We start from the raw sequence: 20674 nt of genomic DNA on the forward strand, positions 1-20674 counted from the left end.
TTGTTTGTTTTTTATTGCAGTAGATGTGTTAGATTCATGACCTGCAATGTGTTGCTACTTTATCCCCAGCTTTAACCGGATTGACATTCCGCCTTATGAGTCATATGAGAAGCTTTACGAGAAGCTGTTGACAGCTGTGGAAGAGACATGTGGGTTTGCTGTGGAGTGAAAAAGCAACCAAAGGAAACAGATGCTAGCTCATGGACCACCAAATCAAAAGCTAGAAGAAGCTTGCTGTGACCTTCCTGCTAAGCTGTCTGAAGCACCGGAACTCTGGACAACTTGGAGATGGGTTGTTTCCCTTCCACTCTTGGTGGATGATGGTGGGGGCAGGGGCTTTTGTTGGTGGTTTCCAACTCTTTTTCTCCTTTGTTACAATAAGCCCTTCCCTCTTCTTCCATCCCCCATAAAATGAAATGCAGCCAAGTCCAGCATTTGGCTTTGGATACACAGGATATTCTGCTAGATTTGTAACACATATTGTGATAGGGTCGATGCCCTGTGGGTTTTGTTTTTTTTAATAGGAGAGTCGCAGTGTAATTCAGAATGAGCTTGATTTGCTGAGGACATGCAGATGGGTTGGTGTGCCTGGTTAGTTTGTCTAAAATCAAGCTTGAACCCCATAGAGTCCAGTGGGTGCGGAGTGTCTGACTGGCACAAGAATTTGCATTGCACATTCTGAACACTTGATTAAAAAGCGAACTCCTAGCAGAAATTACCTCCATATGAGCATTTAACTGAAAGGCAAAGAAATCCAAGTTCTGCCTTAGCAGGAAGCTCCCAGTGGAAGCTGCGGCTTACCTTGAGAAAAGCAAAAGAATTGGGGACAGCTCAAATGGTATTGTATGATTTCTTTTTGGTTGTCCTGGCTGAAACCTAATTGTTTTGCACATGAAAGCAGTTATTTCCTCCTGCAGAATTACTTTCCGTAGTTTGCTCAGATATAATTACCTTGCAGAGAAGCTTTGTGAGGAGGAGACAGAGGACAAAATTTATTCAATTTCAAAGCTGTGATTTCTGTGCCACTGTTTTACCTGAAATGTTTTTGTGACTTCATATTGGAAGACTCAAAGTGGAAACGGCCGAACGCTCAATCAACAGAGCTGACTTCTGTTCTGAAGTTCTTGGCCTTGTGAAAGGTTTGTTTGGAGGCTGTGGTAAAAGGGTAACTATACAGTGAATCCATTTTAAATGTTATGGAAAGCTATTGAAAGGATTTACGACTTCAGTTCTGTAAGGATAAGAATTTCCCCAGAGAGCCATAGGAGGCTATTTTTTCAAATACCTGAAACTAATATTCAAAGGTTGGTTCTCTAACACATGGCTAAGATAACTTCCCGAGGGAAACAAAAGCAAATCAAATACCTGAATCACTAACATTTTTTCCAGTTTGCACTCTGAGATGAGACAGTATTTTAACAAATAACACGGCTTCAGAAAGACCCAGTTATCTGTCAAACATGTCTAAACTTCAGTAAAGCAGGCTTGCTTGTATAGGATTTTTTTTTTCTTTGGCAAGCCTGATTTTTAGAGAAATTCATTACTGAAACATTTAACAGATGTTTTTGTTTATGGAATAGTGCATTGAAATTCAGCTGTGGGTAAGAGATTGTTCTTAGAAGATGTCTACTGGAATACTTCTATTTTGTCTTTTTAAAATTGAATTTGATAATAGCTTTAAACTGTGCTAGGACAGAAAGTAGACACCCGTCAAAAATTCTGGCATCGTTCTCGGTTCTGTTTGTTTGTTTCCATTGACCACCATTCTTGTGATTTGTGGGTGGGAGTCAGGATTGCATTGGAGGTGTAAAGTTGTACCATAGTGTGAGATTTGCACAGGGTCGCTCCGGGCGCTCATCCAGCGAGACTGTACAGGACAGAGGATGTTTACACCCGTGCTCTTGTTGCAAATGGGGACCAGTTTCTGCAGTACTGATTGTTGGGACACGAGTGAAATTCTGTGTGTGTTTTGCAGAAGAGAAGGGAAGTAGAAGTGTCTGTAGATGAACGTCTGTGCAGTCTTGGGCTGAGCAGCAGAATCCCCGTGGCCCTGGCTTTTCAAAATGGCTGTGAAGTCGTACCTGTCCATAGAGTGTATTTAATCCTTTCAGTACATTTGGATGTGCAATAAACCAGTCAGATAGGAAAAACACAACGTGGATTATTGCCCAAAAGCTTTGCATGGAGTCTCATGTGGATTTATCACTAAAAGAGTTGAAAAAACAGATGCTGAAGCCCACCACTAACAGAAATCCTATCACGCAAGCTCTAAAACATGCTTGGTAAAAACCAAGTGAGGTGCAGGTGAAGGCCCTTGATTTGGAAATCTGTAGGTCAAGTAGCTTTATGTCAGCGACACAGTTGACATATGATAGTTCCTAATGTCTTTCCTAGGTCAGTGTTTTATTGAATGCACAAAATAAGAATAGGCAAGGATTGTTGTTTGCTGTGTTTAAAAGCCCTCGTCAAGGTACCTCCTCCTTGCTGACAGTAATGAGAGTAGGGCACCGTCTTTGTAATTGTTTTAGTTCTTTATGCAGCTTCACCACCTCTCCCATCGTGTTGTCTTCGCAACTTCGTGCCACTTCAGTGATGATAAAGACCTTTTGTTTGTGTTGTTCTGTACATGCGTTTGAGGCAGGCCTTAAAGCTGGATGGATGGATGGTGGATGGGTGGAGGAAATAAAGAAGCAAGGCAGTATGGGTTTTAAGCCATGATTTCTTCTTCCAGTGGCTGGTTTCAAGGCCAGGGAAGGATGAAACGCAAACAAGAGTTTGCATGGCTCAAGCTGTTGACTCTATGAGGTCTTGGACGCTGTTCTTATAACCTCAGCTGTCTGAATCTGTGAGTGTGCTCATTCCCACTTGGTCTGCCAGCACTTGAACTGATTGCTACTCCTCAAAACTTGCCCAAAGAATAACATGAAGTCCGGTGTTCGTTCAGTCATTCCACGTTCCACCTTGTGCACACACGCGTCTTGGATCAGACCTGAAGGAAATACAAGGGACGATGTGTCCTTCGTTCCTGTCCTAAAGGCAAACCTAAAAGCTGGTCCGTTGGCACAGACCTTCAGTGCTTGCCCTGATACTGCTCATCAGCCTATACTATATGCTCAGGGATGTAGGAAACCACCACTTTGCTCGTGCTTTAAATCGGGAAGAAATGAGGCTGTTGTATGAATGTTGGCATTAACTTGGGCATTATGTGAGACAGGACCCTGCTTCAGAAAGGCTGCTTGAAGCTCCAGGGGGTGAAATCAACGTTTGCTCAGCAGTATGTACTTTGTTCAAGTTGAGGTGGTTGTGAAATCCAATAGGTTTTGTAAATTAGTGATCTGGCCACCAGGGCCCTCTGTAGCTCAGGTTCAGGGCCGCGTGGCACAGCAAGTTCCCAGAAACACAGTATGGATCTGTTTTTAATTTGTTGATTTTTGTTCCTCGACCACTTTATAATGTATTTTTTTAATTTATTATTTTGTAATGTCATGTTTAAGTATTGCTGCTATCCTTGTTATTCTTCCCACTGTTTTTATTGCAGATTTATTTTGTGAAAGTTGTACACTAATGTTTCATTTTATGTCTAAATCAAAGTATTTAAAGAAATACCAGTTCTATTTAATGTGGTTATGGAACCAGCTGGAATAAACAGTGATTGTATAGTAGGCTGGACCCAGGAGGTCATGTTCATTTTTGTTACATATGCAATAAACTCACAACTTTAAACACTTGGTATCCACTGCTTCGTTAACGTATTTATGGAAGCCACAGGGAACTGATACCCTCATCATGAAATGTGAGGGAGCTCAGCAGGAGATGAGGATGGGGGACGGAGTCACGGTGTTGAAGGAGGCAACAACGAGAAACTCTGTAGGGTTAATAAATAATCCTGTTTGTTTTACAGACCCGGAGCGCAGCGCGATGAGGCTTTGCTGCTGTTGGCAGCGACCAGACTTGTGACCGTGAGCATCAGCGCTGTCTGACAGAACTGCCTCATCCTGTGCTCAGTTCAGGTACCTGCAGTGGGAAGCTGGGGTGGCTCAGTGGACAAGCTGTGAGAATGCAGCTGATTTCACAGCTTACATAGATGGCTCAGCTAAAACTCGTCCTTTCAAGAGAGTGTGTTCATCTTATTCCTTCTCTGACTGTTTACCAGCCTTCAGCCATTTCTCCTCTTTTATGTTCTGTTACTTTCCCAAAATTTCAGTTTTCAGGGGGGAAAAAAAATATATCTCCTCTTTATGAGAGCTGGGGAAAGATTAATTAATGCTGATGAATCTTTGCTTTCCTGTACTTCTGTGAGCGGAGAAACAGGGGTATGAGCCTGCATGCAGACAGCGCTGGCAGTCAGCACGCATGATTCAGTGCTGCAGCACAGCCTTCCCTCCCAAAGCTGAAAGCTGGGGTTTCCTTCATCTGTGTAGATTCTGTTTTTCTTCATGTTTAAAATATATATTCTGTGAGCAACTTCACAGCATGGCCAAACGCACCATCGCAGTGATTCTCCAGTCTGACCTAGCGGTTGGAGAGGGGCTGCTGTGGGACTCTTGCACTGCATCAGCTTTTGGGAAACTGATTAACAAATCACCATTTCTCTTAAGAAATGTTACTGAACTTAAGTAATTCACTCTTTTGCAGAAGCTTGGCAGGTCGATTAAATTCCTCAGGTTAAATTTTCCAGTCTCTGCCTCCTTCTTCAGGATGTACAAAAACAGTCTGTGAGGAGTTCTGGTCTAGGAGTGGCGATCTGTGTTCTGATTTATGATGATGCTCCCTTGTCCTCGGCTCCCCGCCTGCCTGGGGGAAGGCAGCCCCTGCTGTACACTAAGAGATGCTTGACCAAGGTACAGCAGAATGTATTTTAATTGATGAATGCTTTCTGCTGACAAACCTCTTTTTCTGTTGGTGGTTTGCAGTTTGATTCCTAGCTATAAACCCTCCCCATCATTTACTTTTTCAGGCATTTTTTTCACACGTGACTTAGGGTAATGCTAAAATCCTACAGCTTTGCCAACGAACACTTACAGACAAAATCCCTTTAGGTGCGGTGGGGCAGGAAGGGATAATGCCTCTCTTCCTGATTTGGCTGACTTGAAATAACATCAAGCCTAAATGTATAACCCCTGTCTGCAATCTTGCAGTTAGTGGCTGAGTGAATAATGCAAACAGTGCCCACGTGTCCTGCAGATCCCCTTCCAGCCTTAACTGGAGCATTATTTCGTGGCTTCCATCCCCCCCCCCGGAGAGCAGGAGACCCTTAACCTGGGACCTGTGCTCTGCTTGACATGAAATGAAAGAAAATCTGCCTGGAGCCCTCGGGGCTGGCTGTGAGATGACAGAAGGGGGGCTGAGACATCAACAGGTTAAGAATGACTTCTTTTTTCCTTCCACCACAACCTGGCTTTTATGGACCGCAGAAGAGGAGTGTTTAAAGGGAGGGTAAGTGTGGCTTTGCAGACAGCTGCTGCAGTGCCCTGCCAAGTCTGTGGAGCTCTGTCCCAGATTCAGAAGCAGCTGGCAAACTGACCGGGGGTTGGGCTGTGCCTGGAAACCGTATGGCTGAGCTGTGGTGGTTCTGGTACAGAGAGGGGATGGAGGGAGACGTTCCTGGAGGACCCAGGGGACCCTGGCATCACTCTTGGTATTTGGTTGGGTTCTAGAACAAGATCTGCAAGAGAAACCTGGATTTGGTGGTGAGGAGAGAATGAGAAAGCAACGTGAACTTAACCTGGTCTCTTCTACAGAGCTAACCTTGGTCCAAGAAAGCTACAGACATTGGATTGTTCCGGGCAAGTATTTGGTCTGGGAGACTTTGGAGTGGAATGTTAATCGGATGCTGACTAAATGAGTCCAGACAGATGGGACTGACTGAGGACACTGCTCAGAGTCCCCCATAAGGAGCCTAGTGCTCCTTATGCCTTTGCTCTATTGGATTTCAAAGGGGAGATTTAACCCTTCCCCGGGAACCCGTGGATAACAGAGATACTGTCCCCTGGCGCAGGTCTGAAAGTCTGCCTGAACCAACTGGGAACAGTGCTTCCAGAGCACCTGACGTGGGAGGGGGGCTGGGGCTCTGGTTTCCTCCAGCAAAATGGTTCCTCTAACAAATCTGGTGATAGATTATTTTCAGCAGAACTACTGTTGGAAACGCAACGACAAGAAGCACGTTTATCAAAAGGCTCAGAGTGAGTTCAGTGATCAGAGCCACCCCGCTTTTATCCTTTATTGCTATAACCAGTATCTTACCAACCTCACCCGGGTAGCAACGACGTGTCACAGCCCTCAGCAAAAGGGCTGAGCCACCGAACCACAACAGAGGAAAAAGCATCCGCATCTCTGCCCCGTGGGCACCCACCTCTCACAGACCACAGTCATCCTCTCCAGAGCCCCCCGGGGGTGGGACGGGGGCTGCTGGCTGTGCAGAGGAGCCCCGCTGGGCAGCCCGGTGGTGTCTCTGCAGGTACTCACTGTAGTTCTTGGAGAGCAGTGTGTAGAGGAAGGGGTTGACGCAGCTGTTGCTGTAGGCCAAGCAGGTCACCAGGAAGTTGATGGGGACGACGGTGGAGCTGCCCCGCTCCCCACGCTCGTGCCAGTAGAGGCTGAAGAGCTGCCACAGCCAGAAGGGAACAAAGCAAGCCCAGTAGGCGAGCACGATGCTGAAGATCATGTACAGCACCTTCTGCTTGGGACAGTGGCTGGCGTGCTTGGCGTGAGCAACAAGAGCCCTTTGGGACCTCCAGTAGGTCCTGGCCAGCTTGGCGTACACGCAGCAGATGGTGACCCCCGGGGCGAGGATGCAGGTGTTGAAGAGGACAGTGAGGTACACCTTGTAAGGCCCCATCCGCCACGTGGGGTGGCACATACGCTTGGTCACCCCGTGGCGGTGGCTGGTGCGCAGGTCGATGAGGATCATGCTGGGCAGGGCAAGGAGGAAGGCCACCAGCCATGCCAGGAAGGCGAGCGCCCGCCGACGGTCCCTTGATCCACGCAGCGTGGCCAGAGGGCGGGCGACGGCCAGGTAGCGCTCAGTGCTCATGATGGTCAGGATGAAGATGCTGGCGTGCATGGTGAGGAGGTCGAGGCTGAAGAGGATCCTGCAGCCCAGGTCTCCGAAGTACCAATCCCGCACGAAGTAGGTGCACACCACGAAAGGGATGGTGGACAGGTAGAGGAGGTCGGCCAGGGCCAAGTTGATGATGTAAACGTACATGGAGCCGCTGCGCCTCATGGAGACGGTGGTGACCACCAGCGTGTAGATGTTCCCCGCCGTGCCCACCACGCACATGGTGCCCAGGATGCAGCCCAGGAAGGAGGTGGCCAGGAGGTCGCCAGCACTATCGGACGTGATGTTGAGTGAGGTGCTGCCATTCTTTGGGTAGCACGGCTCCGGGGTGCATGCGCCCGGCTCCATCCTCACTGCCCCTCTTGCAGCTGGGACGGGACCTCACCAGCAGCCACCCCTGAGGTCACCGCCCTGGAGGGAATCCCAGACTGCAGAACCGCAGCTCCTGGTCGTGTTGTCCCAGTTGCAGCACCGCAGCAGTGGTAGCGCTCAGCTTCAATGTGTGGTTCTCTGTTGCACAGCCTGGAAAAGCCATCCTCCATGCACCCGCCTTCCTGCGGCCGAGGGAGGGCCGAGGCAGGAGTGGAGGTGGGATTTGTCCCTCTGCCCTCAGCGGGGTGGAACACGGCGGCTGCTCCCACTGCCACCCACTGGGATGCTGGCACAGCTCCTCACTGGGAGGGAATTGGGAAAAAAACACTGATTTCTCCATGTCAGAAACTTTTCTCCCTCTTAGAGGATGGGAAGGAGAGAAGAGTGAACAGAGCATCACCTCAACCCCTCCCAGAGCTGATGGCAATGGGAACCATGCGCTGGCACCCACCCCTGTGGGACCTCCCTTCCCTGTAGCTCCAGCATTAAGGCAGAAGCAAAAAAGCTGCTTTGAGCAGAGACAAAATGAGTGACGCTGCCAGGAAAATGCAGCAGGCTCCTCTGGAGTCACATTAGAAGCTTCTGCATCCTTCCAGGTCTGTGCTGCCAGCTGTGCACCCAGGCTAGTTGACTGTGCTATGGACTGCACAGAGCAAAAGGCCACGCTCCTTGCAAGAAGGCATTGGGTATCAAAGGGAAATCAGCACTGCCAAAATGCTCACAGTGTCCTCCTGCCCCCAGAGCTGCTCCGTCCCCTGGGTACAAAAAGCACAGTGATGGGATAAGCGAGAGAGGTGCAGGATTGGAGGGTTTAGGAGTGTGTTGGTTTGGGGAGGGGGGACTAGGTGGGATTCTAAAGTGGGGTAATGTGGGAGTGCTGAGGGCTGGAGAGTGCTTGGGAACACTGTGGTAGTGCTGGAAACAGGAAGGGGGGAGGAGGGAGGCTAAAATGGGTCTAGATTAGGAGGAAAAAAGTCTTGAAAAGGCTCTAAATCAAGGGGGAGGAAATCCTAGAAAGGGTCTAAATTTGGGAGAGCGAAGGAAATCCTGGAAGGGTTCTAAGTGGAATGGTGTGACGAGAGAGATGTCCTGCAAAGTCTCAGAAATGGGGGAAGAAGGGGAATCCCAGAGAGACCTGAATGGGGCAGGGGGGCTTGGGACTGCAGCCTCACTTGGCAGGTCACTCCCACAAGGGACACGGGACCTCCATGAGGGACTTGGTGCCCCCCTACATCAGGGCATCTCCGAGCATTTCACGGGACGTTCCTCCCTCCAGAGTTTATGGGTCCCCATACAGATCACAGCCCTCCCGACGGCGCGGCCGTTCTATAGGGTTTTCCGCAAGCCGGCGCCCCGCCGGGCACCACGTGCGCTCCCGTTAGCCCCGCCCCTCCGCGTTGGCCCCGCCCCTACGTGTTGGCCCCCACCCACCTCCACGCAGCGCCCGGATGGGGGCGGAGCGCTGCTGCCCGGAGGACCGCCCCCCGCGCACTCTATGGTACGTTCTCCGCGACGGGACCGCCGGGTCCGCCCTTCTGTCCCTCTCCTCTCACCCCCTTCCCCAGTTCCCGCCGCTCTACTCTATGGTGCGGGGCGGGGCGGTCACGTGCCGCGCGCAGGCCGGAAGGAGCGGGGCAGCGGCGGCTAAATGGAGCGGGGCCGGCGGGAGGGTGGCGGCCCGGTGAGTAGCGCCCGAGGGAGCGCTCGTGCGGGGCGCTCCGGGAGGCGGCAGAGCGGCGGCGGGCCGGGCGGAGAGGGCTCGTGGCTGCTTCGGCCTCGGCTCCTCGCAGCCTCCGCCGCGCCGGGGCCGTGCTCGGCGCTGCGTGCCCGCTGGGCTGCGGCCCTGTCCCGGGCCCTGTTCCCCGGGCCGGGTTCGGCGCCTCTCCCGTCCCTCCGTGCGGTCGTGAGGACGGCTGTGAGAGGGGAACCCGACCTCCTCAGGGCGGTGTCGCTGAGACCTTTTTGCCCCCGTGCTCTGCGGTCGCGGTGCCGGCCCAGCTCGCAGACGCGCGGTGCCGCTGTGATGGGGGGCTCTGGAGCCGCGCTTCTATGGGGCGGCTGGGGGGAGGCTGGAGGTCCTGGAGGAAGCACGAGTGGGCCCGGCAGGTTGACCCGTGGCTGTGTGGCTGAGCCTCGGCTGCTTCTGCGTGGCTGCTGGCAGCAGCTGCTCCCACTCAGAAACTCAGCCGTGTGCTTCGCAGTTTGCATTCCGTTGTGACCAGAAGCATCATCGTCTTTGTGTCCTCCGACAACTTATCTGGGATCTCACCGAAGTGCTTTCATACCGGGAGCAGAACGCACGTGGAGCGTGGAGTCCAGCTGTCCCCATCCCCTTCAGCTCCCCAGTGCTCGCCAGGCAGCGCTCAGCCCCTCTGTGAAGCGTTGTCGTGCAGCCCCTGCTTTGGGGCTGATGGTGTTTCGCATTAAAAAAGCTGATATGGTGCTGCCGTGCACCTGTATTTCTGTTACAACTGCAGTCTCTTCTTGCGTTTGTTTTGAAGCATGCTGAGTGCTGTGCCACGATCCTGAAGGCAATAGCTGCTTGGCTCCGTCTGTTGGAGCAACTGCAGGAGGTTCCTAACAGCAGCAGCGTGAGATGGGCACCCAGACCAGGGCTGGGTTACAGTGTGCTCCTCCTGCTGCTGGGGAGCACAGAGGGAGGTGTGCACTGCCTGCAGCCTGCTGGGGAGAGAGGGGCTGTGTGAGACCATTGCTCTGTGCATGCGAGTCTGCAGTGGTTCCTGGTGTGTTCCTGCACAGCACTGTGCTGTAACAATGCACAGTGCAAACTGTATGGTGAGCCCCATGTGTGCATTTACCGTTCTCACCTGGCCTCCTCATTTCTAGGGCCGATGCTGCACAAACCTCTGTTGCCCCTCCTCAAGCCTGTTGTTACAGTGAACATCTTAATAGGCATCGTGCGCTGGGTGTCTGCGTAGTGGCTAATAAATGGTCATCACGATGGGAGCTTGTGCCTGGTCTCCTGGGGCTGGAAGGAGGCTCCCCCACTTCCTGCAGCGTTGCAGCAGCATTCAATGCTGTTTCAGTAACAGGCTCCCCTCTGCCTTTTACTTTCCCTTCCTCAAGCGCTTTCCTGTCAGCCTGCCTGCAGGCATCCTTCTTGGGCAGCTGTCCCCAGCACAGCGGCTGGGCCGGGCTCTGCTGATGACTAGGTATGTTTTGGTTTACAACAAGGTGCTGGCAGTCTGTTGCAGCTGCCCCAGAACTCCATATTCCACGGCAGGCCGATGCTTTGTCTGCTGGGAATGCAGTGGGTGTTGCTGCCAGCAGTGTGGAACCAGCACTACTCTGACAGCTGGGCTCTTAGCGGCTGTGCCTTGTGCTTTGAAGTTGGTCACAAATTGCTAACAAGTCCCGTGGAGAGGCAGGAAGTGTGACTGGGGGCTAATTAGCAACACCTGAGCAGCACAGGCCCCAGTGAGAGGGAAGCAGAGCCCTCTGGGTGCTGCCAGTTGCTGCTGGAGGAGGCTCCCATTCATCCATTCATTTGCAGTGGGTGCCTTTGGGTTTGTTTTTTGGGAGCCGTAGTGAGTGGTTTGCTGGAGCAGTGTGGGCAGGTTGGCTCAGCTGCGGTGTCAGTGCTTGCTAGAGCCACATTCTTTTTGGGATGGTCAGAGCTACACCACTAGTTCTTTGTGTCAGGAGCTTGATTTTTTGCACGTGGGTTCGGTGTGGGGATAAAAGTTAAGTCTGTGTTTTAGCGTATTTGAATTCAGATGTTGGCCCCTGTTCCTAAATGAAGGCTCTGATAGCCTCAGTAGTCTGTATGCACGCTGGAGCTTTGTGCACAACATGCCTTGGTCGATGGATAGATGTGTTTTGAGCTGCTCTGTGTGATATCAACTGCTCTCAGCAGGATCTCTCCCCGCTGTGGCCAGCAGCAAGAAGCGTGCAGCTGATTTAGGACACCAGCAGCAGCCCAGAAGAGAAGTTCATTGCTGTTCTGCTGTGGCAGTTCCTGCACTGGGATGCAGGGAGAGGAGGGGCACTTAGCATCCTGGAAGCTGGAGTGGGTTCTGCTCTCCGAAGCGTGGGGATGGCAGCTGTGTCTCACTGGTGGACATCATTGTGCCCCCGCTGCTTTCCTGTCACTTGTACAGAACCTCAAGTTTAGTTTGGAAACAACTCGAGAGCGATGTCGTTTCCTCAGAGTTGGTGCTGAAGAGCTTATGGTGAATTCAAATTTGCACTGATTCTCAGGAAAGCTGAATTGCTGAGGGGCAGGAAATGCTGCTGCTGAGTGACACCGTTTTCCTGATTAGCAGCACTGCTGTGGTTCCCTGCTGTGTTACAGAGGCACTGAAAGGACCCCATAGAGCTGGGCTGGAAGCAAAGTGGCCGAGCTGAAATAAACCCAGGGGTGTTTGTTGGTGTCAGCATGCCGGGCTCCTGGCTGACCTCCATGCGAGTGCTCAGAAAAGGCCACTGCTGTAGTAAATAAGGTGTGAGCTGTGAGGCTGCTCCCTTCAGAAGCCCCCAGTCCTGGGATGTTTGACGCCTGCAGAAGGATGGCTGGAGGTGAGCATCCAAGTCGATGCACCACCATGGAGCCTGTGGTGGTTTTGAAGCCCTCTGGCTGCTCCCACAGCTCAGGGTGCCTCAGTGCCTTGCAGCCCCCTGCTCTGTGCTGCTCAGTCCCTCGTTACTCATCGAGCAGCGCTGAACCCTTTGAATTCTCTGCTTGCAACAGAAAACCAGGCTGGGCTGGGAACCTGAAGGCGTGCGACCCGGCTGCTGAGAGTTGCACTGCACTTTCTTTCTTATCTTATAGCTTTTAAAGGTGACATTTGGATTTCCTTAAAAAAGAAAAGAGAAAAGAAAAGCACTACTGAGGATCTGGAGAGGTAATGCTGCATCCTTTCTCCCGGAGCGCTCTGTGAGGTGTAAGTAGCAGAGAACACAGAGCAGAGAAGCGCTCTCACATGCATCCCAGGGCACAGAGGTTGCTAATTTTGTTCTTTTCTGCGTGGCCCCATAGGCTGATAGGGAGGAGGAGGAGGCAGTGCCATCACCACCAGCTGGGCACACATGGGTGCATGTCGTGCCTGCACAGTGTGTCTCTTTCAGATACCAGCACCTCAGTAACGGTGCTGCTCAGAGGGAAGGGCCTTTGGTTGGCATATGTGGGAGGTCAAGGCTTAAAGAAAGAATTGAAACTTGTTGTGGAAGTGACAGAGCTGCAATTCACGTGGTGCTGTGTGCTCTGTCCCCACTCTCAGACCATAAAGACGTAACGATGTGGTTCTTTAAAGCGATGGCTTGGGAGATGGATGGGCTGTGAGCCTGAGATGTTGGTTCTGTGCAAGTGCTGCCATTGCAAAGTTCTTGGAGCTGCCAGGTGTGCGCCGTCACAGCTTGGGAAATAAATGCACCTGTTTTAAAACCAGCTCACCTTCCTTAGGAAAGCCCACAGGGAAATCTGCTGCCATTGTAGGTGGATAAAATAAAGCTAGACAGGTTCCTTTCTGTTTGTACTTGGTGATAACAGATGAACTGATGGCAGTGGAGCACTTCCCAGGGTTGTGCCTGAGTGATCCTCTCACCAAATGGCTCAGCCACAGGACTGGGGCTGACTGGGAGCCTGGTAAGCAGGGGAAGCAGTAGTGATGTGAGCAGCTCTGGCTGCATTCTTTTGCCAGGTGTACCCAGTGTCTGTGGTTTCCTCACACACAGCAAACAAAGGCTTTTAGCATTTCTTACCAGCCTTGTTTCAGTTGGGATGAGGCTGCTTGGCATGATAAGCACTGCTAAGCTCTCCCTGCTTCTGCTGGGCAGCTGTTACAAGGAGCAGCTCCCAGCAGATTGAGCCTTTTGAAATGTTTCACTGAAAGCTTAGCAGTAGGTCAGGCGGAGTTTATTTTGCAGTGCTGGTTTTTTTTTCTTAAGGGCTGAGTTTTAGCTTTTCAGTTTGCTGCTTGTCACAAGCCATGCATTATTTAAGCAGCTTCTCTTTGTTTTAGCAGCTTGAGAGGAGCCAGAACCTCACCTTGCTCGCAGGCGACCAGAAGCCACGGTGCTGCCTGCAGGCAGAAAGCAGGAATTGATGCTCTTCTGTCAACATAGGTGAGCAGCAGTGGTGTTGCTGTATGGGGGGAGAGGCTGAAACACACTTAATGCTGCTGACATCTCTTCCAAGTTGCTCTTTTTTATTCCCCCCCTCCATTTGGTCGGCGTTTCAATTCCAACCTCCCCTGCAGTGCTTCCTGCACATCCTGCTGCCTTGAGCTAGAGCCAGAAAAGAGCACTTTGTGTCTGCTCCCATCTTGGATATGTGGGAGTTCAAGATTTCAAACGCTCTAAGTGGGAAAAAGTAGGTTATGCTGTGTCAGGGAGGAGAGATCCCCCTCGACTGTTGCTTTAAATCCCAGCACCATCTGAAGATGCTTTTTACAGCACAAACAGAAGGTGGAGGGAGCCTGCTCGGGTTCTGCTCCAATTCCTGCAAGCCAGAAACTTCTGCCTGTGCTGGGAGTTGGAGTAGATGCACTGTGCTGCTGCCTGCTATTTTTAGGTTAGGCTAAAAATACGAAACGTGGTGGTTGTGGGGATTTTGAGTGGGATTGGGGACTCATGTGTAAGCAATCAGCCTGCACCTGTGACCTGCTTTTACATCCCAGCAGCAGAACTGCCTGCTTGGGGTGGCTGGGAGCAGCGCCTTTGGAGAGGGCACATCTGTGTGTGTGTGCCTGGGAGGTGTGCGTGCCTTCAGCTGTCAGGCCTTCCTTTTAAAGTAGTTCTTGTATCCTGCCCTTGTGTTGTGAGGCTGATGGTTGTGCTGGGACTCTGTGATAGGTAGCTTTATAAACAGGCATAAAAGTCACAGAGGTGGTGTGAGATAGCTTCTTTCCACGTGCCTTGCTTGCCTTCGTTGTGCTGTTTACGTAGGGCAGCCCCCTGGCTTGGCTTTGATCTTGTTAGCTCACTTTCTTTGCAGCCTGATGCCACGCAAGTGAAAAAGTAGTGATTGTGTCACTGGACAGAAGTGGCCGTGCCAGTGGGTGCTGTTCTGTGGATCTTTAGGTGATGTGCAGGGGGCACTCAGCTGTGATCCTGAGCTTCTTTACAGAGCACTTCCTGCACCTCTTCTTTGATGCTGAAGGAACCAGTTGCTCTCTGGATGAACCTGAGCTGCCGATGGAGAACGGTGTCTGAGTGCCAAGTGGGAAGGGCAGTGGGTTAGCTCAGCACCTCCCAGACCTTCGCTCCCTCCCCCTTCACTGGGGTGGGGGAGAGAATTGAAGGGAAAAAAGGGTAAACGCATGGGTTGAGAGAAAGACAGTTTAATGGAACAAAAAAAGGAAAGAAAAATAATGATGGGATGTGCAGAACAAATAGCACACAGCGTGGCTGCCCCCACCTGCAGAGCGGTGCCCAGCTGGTGCCCGGGTTCCTCAGCTCAGTGTAAGCACTGTGCAGCAAGAGCCAAAATATGGGTGTTGTCAGCTCTGTGCTCAGCCTCAGCCCACAGCACAGAGCTGCTGGGAAGGAAGATAACAGCCCCAGCTGGAGCCAGGACAGCGCGGGGCAGTCGGTGTTGGCTGACCAATGTGCTGAGCTCTGATGCTGCGTGCTGTATGGGGAGAGGATCTGTGCCACTGAGCTCTGCGGAGCAGATCTGAGCAGACACCTGTCTAGCCTCTGTCTGCACATTGGATGCTGCAGGGCTGATCTGTGGCTTTTCCCTCCCCAGCCAGCCTCAGAGCAATCCATTGCTGTGTGATGACTCGAGCAGTGGCTTTGCCCTGTGCAGTGCATTGCTCCCAGCGTGGTGGGGCTGAGGTGAGCTCTGCAAGGAGTGCTGTGCAGGACCTGCCTGCAGGACTGGTGGGCATGGCTGTGCCTGGCTGGCTGCAGGGGCCTGGGAGCTATTCCTGACGCTGCCTCTCGCCTGCTGGCTGACCTTGGCCGTGCTGCTCCTTTCAGTGCTTCCATTTCTCTATCTTGTAAGTGGTGAGAACAACATTGATCTTGTTTTTCTAAAGCACTTGGAGGGCTGAGGATGGGAAAGTGGCAAGGCAAAGTGATAGATATTCACAAGTGCCAGGCAAATGGAACTGGAATAATGTGGATGTGACCTTTTAAAAAGGACAGTGCTTTCAGCAGGCGTGCTTACTGATAGCATGTGGGAGTGGGGCAGCACTTCTGCGCCTCTCTGACCATCAAAGTGCCACTCAGAGCAAGGCTTGCTTCTCCTTGCACATAAGGCAGAGGCTGAGGAACCTTGTGGAAATAACCCCAAGGTCTTGGTTCTGCAGGAGATGTGTGTTCCTGTTTTTTCAGAATGGGGATGAACAGTTCCTGAGGGGGAATACGTATGTTTAAGTTCATAGCGTGCATCTGAACAGGTTTTGTCATGCTGTGCCAGCTGCAAATCCTGCTCCCTGAAGGGGAAGCTAAGCAGAATGATGAGGGATTTACCCTGCTTTTGTGTACCAGCAAAAGGATTTTAGAGCAGACCCACCATTTTCTTCAACGTATGCAGCAGTAAATATTTAATAATACAGATTCCTCAATGCTTTAACAATGAGATGAATACTTCTCAATACAAAGGCCTCCTTTTGTGTTCCAGTGACCAAATATTGCTCCAACTTCAGTCTGTAACAACTGGAGCTGAGAGCTGTGGGCTGTCAGAGCACAGAATGGAAACGTGCTGTTCAGGTTGCAGTGATGCATCCCATCCTGGAGCCCTGCGTGGCGCCGGGCTGCGAGCGGGTGGCTGGCAGAGCTCAGTCCCAAAAGCTCTGTCCTGGGAAGGAGTCACATCCCTTGTGTGTCTCTCTGGTTTGGGAGCAGGTGGTGTGTCCTGGAACCTCCAGCAGATTGTAATAGAGGAGGGGCTGTGTCATAAAGCAGGCAGGGCTGTTCTTCAGAACAGCAGATGATGGTGGTGCAGTGTTTCCTGTAAGTGCTGCCTTCCCTGGGCCTGGTCACAAGCTGCCCTTGGGGTGCAGCTTCTTTCCAAGGGTCAGTGCCTGAATGGCATAAGATGAGCATCCCTGATTGCTCTGCAGCCCCAGTTCAGCCTTCACACAGGGCACTGAGGCTTTGGGGTGGTTGTCTCCATTCCAGCAGCACCTCGCTTTGCATTGGGCTTCTTTGCAGCCCAGCTTTCAGATCTGCTGGGGCTCTGATGCCCACTGGGGCTCTGATGGCCACGTTTCCTGGGTGCGTGCTGTGGCACAGTGTGTTCCCTGCTCTGGTGCTGGCTGTGGAGGCTGCAGAGCCCGGCACACACAGCTCTGCTCCGAAGCTTTCACTCCTCTTACCAGCAGGTGGTGGCAGAAACACTGCTCTGAGTTTTTGACTTCTTGGAAACAGAAAACAGCCTTTGAGGGTTTGAGTGTTGGCTGGGCAGAACTGCATCACCCTCCTGCAGCTACACAGCTCTGAGCATCTCTATGCTCTCCTCCCCTGTGGGCCTGGTTGTGCTCTGCAGCCGTGCTGTGCTGAAAGTCAGAACTGAAACCGAAACACGCTTTACTCTCCTCTGTTTTTCTCTTCTAGTTCCTCACACTTGCCTGAGTGCCATGCCTGGGCCTTGATGCTTCTAAGAACAGCTGTTGAAAATGGCAGAGAGAGCTGGGAATGAAGAAGCAGTTCACCTAAGCAGCTTCCATAGCCACAGAGGGAAAGGTGAGCATTGGTACTTCCTGGAGTCACAGTTGTACAGCCCTGCTTACCAGCAGCAGGAATAATAGGTATTAAATATGCAGGGGTGTTGTTAATAGAGAACTGCTGGTGATCTGTCTCCTCTTGACACACCCTGCTGTTTTATTTAATTTTCTATAGATAGCTGCAAAGCCTCTCAATTTATGCTGGCATGCAACGTTTGGCTCTTGCCTCTCTGGTGTTGCCCTGCCTTAAGGCAGAGTGCTGACTGCTTGGCTCTGCAGAGGAGCTCCAGCAGATCTGAGGGGCTCGTGGTGTTCCACCCTTTCACAATCTGATAGGAGGGAGGTGAGCTTTCAGATCAGCACTTTGAGTGCAGTTCAGAACGGCTCTTTCTCGGTATGGCTGAAAGGTGAGGTGGTTCTGTATTGATTTCCTGCAGAGTTACAGAAGTGTAAACCAAAGCGTTGTGTCAAGTCATAGGGAAAGCCTGGGTGCCTGCTGCTCCGGCACTGCAGAAACCCATTGCTTCTGGCTGGTGCTTCCCTCCCTGGTTCCAGCAGCTTTGCTCAGTAGCACCTTTACACTTGTGACAAACCTTGAGGGCTGTCATCTAATAGCAGGATACCATCTGCACTCTCAGGCAGGAGCCCTGTCTCAGGCTCTCATACGGTGCTCCCACAAAGTCACTCTTTGAGAAGATGTCACATTGCACACGGGACGTTATCTGTCCTCTAGAATGTACTGCACATTAATAAAGGGAAACTTGTAGTGCCTGAGATACTGAGAGTTCAGGGTATCTCTCTAAAAATTACTCTGTACATGAATTTCTGGGGACGGTTTTTGCAGCAGCTTGACTCATGCTGATGCTTAGGATGGAAGAATCTCTGCATAGAAGCGTTTCAGGCATATGGCAGTGTGATCTCTTGACCTATTGTTTTTTTGCAAGGCTTTGCTCTGAGGATCATAGGAGTGGCTGTGACCTCAAAGTGCTTTTTTCTTGTTGCTGCAAAGGAAATGTGAGGATTGCTTTTGCAGATGTCTTGGTAATTTGCAAGCAGCTAACATGACTTACCTTGCTACAGACCGAGTAAACCGCAGGGATGAAGGTCTTATCACAATATCAGATTCCTCGGATGAAGAATTGCCTTTGCAGGAAACACCAGCAGAGCAGCAGCGTGAGGATGATGATGATGAAGATGTGGTCATCTTGGCAGAGGTAATTTGTCATTTTTCTATGTGTTGCTGCTTGATTCATAGCCTTTATAACCAACTCACGTACAGATACCTAATGTAGTCCTGTGGGAGTCCTGCCTAGCTGAAGTGGCTTCACTGGGATCTCTGAAATGAGTGTTGATATGAGAACATTTTGCTGGGTTTGAGTTTTTAATCATTTTTTGGGCACAAGAGAGGAGAACTAGATTGTTAACAGCATAGTACTTGAAGTTCTACTTAACTTTTGGAAACTAGAGCCTCCTTAATCCAGGAAGGTAAGTGGAGAAGTGAATTTGTGCCTTAGAATGCAGGTGTTCAAAACCTGCACCTGGCTTAACCTTGTGTCCTTCAGCTGTGCAGTTCAGAGCACATCCCACTTTTCTGTTAGGGTAACCAGAGGCATTGAGGAAGTGGGTTGCAAAGACACTTTTCTGTTTCTTACTTGAAAACAGTGGCAAAGAATCTTCAAACAAATCTTCAAACTCTACTTGTATTCAGCAGTCTTAGCTTGCCAGAGGCAGGAGTGAGGCCAGAGATGAACGTTTTGAGCTTCGGTTCCTGCTGCCTGTACAAACGATTTGCTGAGGTGCAAACGCCATCAGTTTGCTTTTACTTCTCAGACCATCTGGGAATGAAGTGGGGGTTGGAGTGAGCTCTGGGAATTATTCCAGTGCTGAGAGCCCCGTGTATCTCCAGTTCTGCTGAGTGTTCTCTTATAACTAGTGCACTCCTAGCACCTGGGGGCAGACCATAGAGTGCAGTGAAACAAAGATATCTGGGTGGTAGTTTCATGCTTTATTACACTCGCTGCTGAAGTGGTTTTTCATCAGTTTCCTGTCAGAAATCTGGAGAGATGCAAAAGATCATTTGGAACGAGGATTCCGATGAGTAGAGAAGAACTTCTACTTATTCTCCTCTGTCTTCTTTTTAGACCTCCAAGCATCAGCAGCTCGTGCGTCCCAACGTCATCAGACCTGCTGCTCGGTGGCAGGGTGCAAACGCTGTGGGCGAAGGAGGATCTAAAAGCGCTGTAGGGCCTTTGGGGAGCGTGTGTGTGCAGGATGACATCTCAGCTCTGCTGTGCCAGAAAGACCACGCGGCGCTGAGCAGTGCTGGACCAAGCAAGGAGGAGAGTGTGAACTTTGCCTTGCAGCAGCCAGGGCCACCTGAGCTGAATGGCCCCAGGTCTGAACTTACGAGCGACCCTGAGCCTGGCCTGAGTTTGTTTCCAGCAGTAATAACGAGTCCGCAGCTTGTTAACAGGGAATTTGTTAGTCTGGGGAAAGCAGACTTTCCACCACCACAAGGGGAAAAGGTGGAAGCCCAGGGCTGGCAAGGGGAGGACTTAAAGGCAGAGCTCTCGCAGAGCATCGATGGAACAGCTGCTGCAGCCACCACAGAGCAGGAGATCCAGGACAGCAGCCCGCCGGATCCCCCCTGCCTGCAGCCTCTGGACACGGAGCCACGCGCTGTGCTCAATGGCTGTGCTCCACAGCAGGGGCAGCCCGAGGCAGGCTCAGCATCTCTGAGGGCCTATGGAGAGGAGGCTCCAGGGCCGGCCTTTCCCAGACCGGAGCCACAGCAGGATGGCATTCCGGGTCCTGCTTCACCACAGCCGGCGCATCCACCAGAGGAGACCAGGGGACAGCAGGCGACAGACAACGAGCGGCCCGGCCCTGCCTTCCCAGCGCAGGGCTCGCATGAACTCGGGTCCAGCAGCGTGCCAGAACAAGGGGCTGCGGGGCAGGAGGACCAGGACTTCACTGCCCTGCTCATCAGAGAGACAGTAAGTAGTCTCCATTTTGCATTCGTGTTGCTTTCAGACGGTTTTGTCAAGGCGTGCGGCGTCGCGTGTGCTCAAAGCACGACTCCTGCTTACTTCAGCTGCAGGTCCTCCTCGCTCTGGCTGAGGCCCAGCGACACGCAACGTGAGTGTGCAGTGAGCAGTCTTGGAAAACTTTGGTTTAAAGAGATTAACCCCATTGCTGTGGCAGCGGTGGTGGATGGATGTGAATCCCAATGGTGTTTGCTTTGGGGTGGGCTGTTGGTTGGCCAGGAAAATGGAGCAGAACTGCATGGAGTGCATTGGGGTGCAGTGAGGCAAAGTGACACAGGGCCATTCTCCATCCCTGTGGTATGTTTAGCTTGGGCAGCATGGTGAGCATTACAAAAACAGCAGGAAACGGTGCTTGGTGATGCTTTGCATCTGGTGGTTCCCCTCTCCTCTGGCACACAGTCATCGCACTGCCTGCTAGGCAGAAAGGCTCTCTTTTGATACTTTATGGATTATTTTTTTTTAATGTTTTTTATTTCTTATCTTTTACGACTGTGTTGCATCTTACTGTATGTTAATTTCATCTGGGGAAACCAAGACTGAGAAAATACTGTTACTCTCCA

General features: G+C 51.4%; 3 protein-coding genes across 12 annotated transcripts in view; 2 read left to right on the forward strand and 1 right to left on the reverse strand.

Annotated features, from left to right (window-relative positions):
- Positions 1-3725, forward strand: part of SMURF1 (SMAD specific E3 ubiquitin protein ligase 1) — a 42651-nt gene extending 38926 nt beyond the window's left edge. For all 4 annotated transcript variants that reach the window (XM_052679670.1, XM_052679671.1, XM_052679672.1 and 1 more), the window contains exon 18: positions 70-3725. In XM_052679670.1, coding sequence (XP_052535630.1) covers positions 70-169 — 100 coding nt within the window. In that variant the 3' untranslated portion in view covers positions 170-3725. The remainder of the gene's footprint in view (positions 1-69) is intronic.
- A 2630-nt stretch (positions 3726-6355) lies between these two features.
- Positions 6356-7408, reverse strand: LOC128078938 (urotensin-2 receptor-like). Its single transcript, XM_052679674.1, has one exon. It carries the CDS (start codon positions 7406-7408, stop codon positions 6356-6358), a length of 1053 nt encoding a protein of 350 aa, XP_052535634.1.
- A 1478-nt stretch (positions 7409-8886) lies between these two features.
- The window catches only part of RNF216 (ring finger protein 216), a 62850-nt gene continuing 51062 nt past the window's right edge, over positions 8887-20674 (forward strand). The window contains exons 1-6 of one of the 7 annotated variants that reach the window (XM_052680220.1): positions 8887-8930; positions 12225-12336; positions 13414-13516; positions 16958-17086; positions 18148-18281; positions 19209-20063. In XM_052680220.1, coding sequence (XP_052536180.1) covers positions 17020-17086; positions 18148-18281; positions 19209-20063 — 1056 coding nt within the window. In that variant the 5' untranslated portion in view covers positions 8887-8930; positions 12225-12336; positions 13414-13516; positions 16958-17019. Of the gene's footprint in view, positions 8931-8974; positions 9114-12224; positions 12337-13413; positions 13517-16957; positions 17087-18147; positions 18282-19208; positions 20064-20674 lie in introns of those variants that run through there. The other 6 variants (XM_052680218.1, XM_052680219.1, XM_052680224.1 and 3 more) reach the window with 6 other exon arrangements.

The sequence above is a fragment of the Tympanuchus pallidicinctus genome, unplaced genomic scaffold (assembly GCF_026119805.1).
Source record: "Tympanuchus pallidicinctus isolate F22 unplaced genomic scaffold, pur_lepc_1.0 scaffold18, whole genome shotgun sequence".
Taxonomy (NCBI): Eukaryota; Metazoa; Chordata; class Aves; order Galliformes; family Phasianidae; genus Tympanuchus; species Tympanuchus pallidicinctus.

Coding starts and splice junctions, on each gene's coding strand:
- LOC128078938 (XM_052679674.1), bottom strand. CDS start 7,408: ATGGAGCCGGGCGCATGCACCCCGGAGCCGTGCTACCCAAAGAATGGC.